At 43.7% G+C, this 2678-nt stretch overlaps 1 protein-coding gene across 8 annotated transcripts in view; it reads right to left on the bottom strand.

Annotated features, from left to right (window-relative positions):
* The window catches only part of Atxn2 (ataxin 2), a 91131-nt gene that overhangs the window by 23712 nt on the left and 64741 nt on the right, over positions 1 to 2678 (bottom strand). For 5 of the 8 annotated variants that reach the window (XM_050159081.1, XM_050159086.1, XM_050159083.1 and 2 more), the window contains 3 exons: positions 1962 to 2025; positions 819 to 971; positions 414 to 480 (listed from right to left, as the gene is read on the bottom strand). In XM_050159081.1, coding sequence (XP_050015038.1) covers positions 414 to 480; positions 819 to 971; positions 1962 to 2025 — 284 coding nt within the window. The remainder of the gene's footprint in view (positions 1 to 413; positions 481 to 818; positions 972 to 1961; positions 2026 to 2678) is intronic. The other 3 variants (XM_050159089.1, XM_050159082.1, XM_050159085.1) reach the window with 1 other exon arrangement.

The following is a 2678-nucleotide window of genomic DNA, read 5'->3' as shown; positions in this document are numbered from 1 at the left end:
AGGGGAGGGGAGGGGAGGGGAGGGGAGGGGAGGGGGGAGGGGGAGATTTTGCACATGATTATTATCGAATTCCTGCTCATCAATACTTGAATGCTCATGTTGGCCACCATAAGTGAACACACACCCTATGAGTTTCAGGCAGAAACTCAGAGAAGCCAACTATTAGCCAGGCAATGATGGCATAGGCCTTTAATCCCAGCACTTGGGAGGCAAAGGCAGTACATCTCTGTGAGTCTGAGGCCAGGCTGGTCTATATAAAGCTACTTCCAGGACAGGAGAGTAAGGGCAGAGAAAACCTGTCTCAAACCCCCCCCCCCCAAAAAAAGAAAAAGAAGCCAACTATTCTTTGCACACTGGTGCTTAATACATGCAGCATGCAGACTATAAGCAAACACAGGCAGGGTTATTCTCACCTTTACCTGCTCTATATGTCTTGGCTTGGTTCACCGGCATGGGCGTCATAGGTATTGGGTATAAAGGCTTGAACGGATTGAAAATACAGCATTAGATTCATGATAACAATGTACTTTATCACTGTCTTTTAATGTGATCTTGCCTGTATTTTCCTGACTCCTTATGAGTTATCCAAAATTAAAATAATACAACTAAAAAGAGTAATTCTAGTATAATAGTAAATGCGAGCCATTTTTCTGTAAATAAATCCTAAGACTCAGATTCACATGCTAATGATACACCAAATTCCTACCCACCCCTCTGTAGCCCTATCTGCCAACAGGTGTCCACTTAGTGCAGATCTAGGATACTCATGTGAAACACAAACTATGGTGACCCAGCAAATTCTAACCCATGGGACTTACCTGCACGCCTGGGCTCACTGGGACCGGATACATCATATTTGGTGCAAAACAAACAGGCTGTGTATACACTGGAGCCGGCTGCTGATGACCCACCATTGATGGGCTCGGCTGTGCTTGTGGCCGAGGTGACGTTGGGGTAGTAGAAGGTTTTGGCTACCAAAACAGAAATAAAATTCAACTATTTCACAGTGAAAAGTAACTAGGAATGCAATCTTTAGAACAATTTCCCCAATCTTTCTATTGATTTGGTTCTAACCAGTACCTTTTATTCAAAAGACAAAACAAAACAACCCGGAGTCTAGCATGTAAGAAGTTGATTCAATATCCAGGGGGTAGGCCGCAGACATTGCCCAGAAGTAGAGGACTGGCATAAGTACAGGCGTGGTATATTCCCCAGAAACATCACTATACCCCCCCCCTCTCTCCCTCCCTCCCCTCCCTCCCTCTCCTCCTCCCCCAAATCTCTATATAAAGAGTGTGTGTGCGTGAGACAAATTTTTATTTTCATTCTTTGAGACAGAGTTTCTCTGTGTAACTCTGGCTGTTCTGGGATTCATTCTTTAGGCCAGACTGGACTTGAACTCAGATATCCACCCACATCTCTCCTTCCCAAATGCTGGAGTTAATGGTGTGCGCTATCATGGCTCGCTACACACACACACACAGAGAGGGAGGGAGGGAGGGAGATGTAATTTTACAAGGAACCAGAAAAGGTCTATCCATTTTTTAGTCTACTTTTCATTTTTGTGTTTTTGGACAGGACCTCATTGCGTGGCCCACACTAGCCACACTCATGATGATCCTTCAGCTCCAGTCTCCTGACAGTTGGGATTGGCAGGCATGCTGCATTCTCCTGACAGTTGGGATTGGCAGGCATGCTTTACCACACCTCCCTAAGGAAATGAGTAGAACGACAGGCATCTTTGAGTCTGGCAGCCTCACTCATCATCAACTTTACATTCTCAGCTGGTCTTCACATTCACCATTCTAATGGCTGCACAATACAGTGACAACCCACAGGGAAAACAATTTGTCTTTGGTATCCTACAGCTGGGTTTAGTTAAATGGGAGCACAGGAGAAAAACTATGTCTGATCACAATGAAATCTCTTCAGAAATGATCTACAAATGGCCATAAATTTACCTGAGAAAAAGAACGCGGGTTGAACTCCTTTGCATTGGGATTCAATGTTGATTTCCTAACTTGCCTAAATGAGGAAAGAGAAAAACAGCCAGTGAAACCTGCACTGAATCCATGTTTTCTTCAACTCTACCACACTGGTCAGGTTTCCCAGGGTTGCTGACATAGTTAAGATAAAGGACTCTGTGCAGCGCTGTGGGTCTCCCTCATTTGCTCTTCAGTTTGACAGACACTAGTGGAACAAGAACAAACAATCAATGAAACCACACCCTCAAAGGCAATTAGGAATATTTCAACTGCAAAGACAGTAACCCCATAGAAAACACCCTTTAAAAAGGTGTCTAATGGGGCTACTCTTCCACAGGACTGGGGTTCAATCCACCGATCTGTAACTACAATTCCAGAACATCTGACACCATCTTCTGGCCTCTGAAGGTGCATGTAGTGTTCAGATGGACATGCAAGCAAAACACTCACACACATAAAATAAAAAACCCAATGCTTAATACATGATTCCACAGCATTTCTAACTCCTGTTTTTAAAGATAGGGCTTTCAATGCTGCCCAGGTTGGCCTCAAACTTGGGACCCACTGCCTCAGCATCCCAACTGCTGTGCTAAGAAAGCCTGTGCCACCATGTGCCACACATCAATAACTTTTAGCTGTGTAGAGATTTTTTTTTTTTTTTTTTTTTTTTTTTTTTTTTTTTTTGTTTTTTTT

The sequence above is a fragment of the Alexandromys fortis genome, unplaced genomic scaffold (assembly GCF_014885135.2).
Source record: "Alexandromys fortis isolate MF-2015 unplaced genomic scaffold, M_Fortis_MF-2015_v1.1 scaffold_90, whole genome shotgun sequence".
NCBI lineage: Eukaryota > Metazoa > Chordata > Mammalia > Rodentia > Cricetidae > Alexandromys > Alexandromys fortis.
The sequence above is the reverse complement of the archived record's forward strand: the minus strand, read 5'-3'. Positions and strand labels throughout refer to the sequence as shown.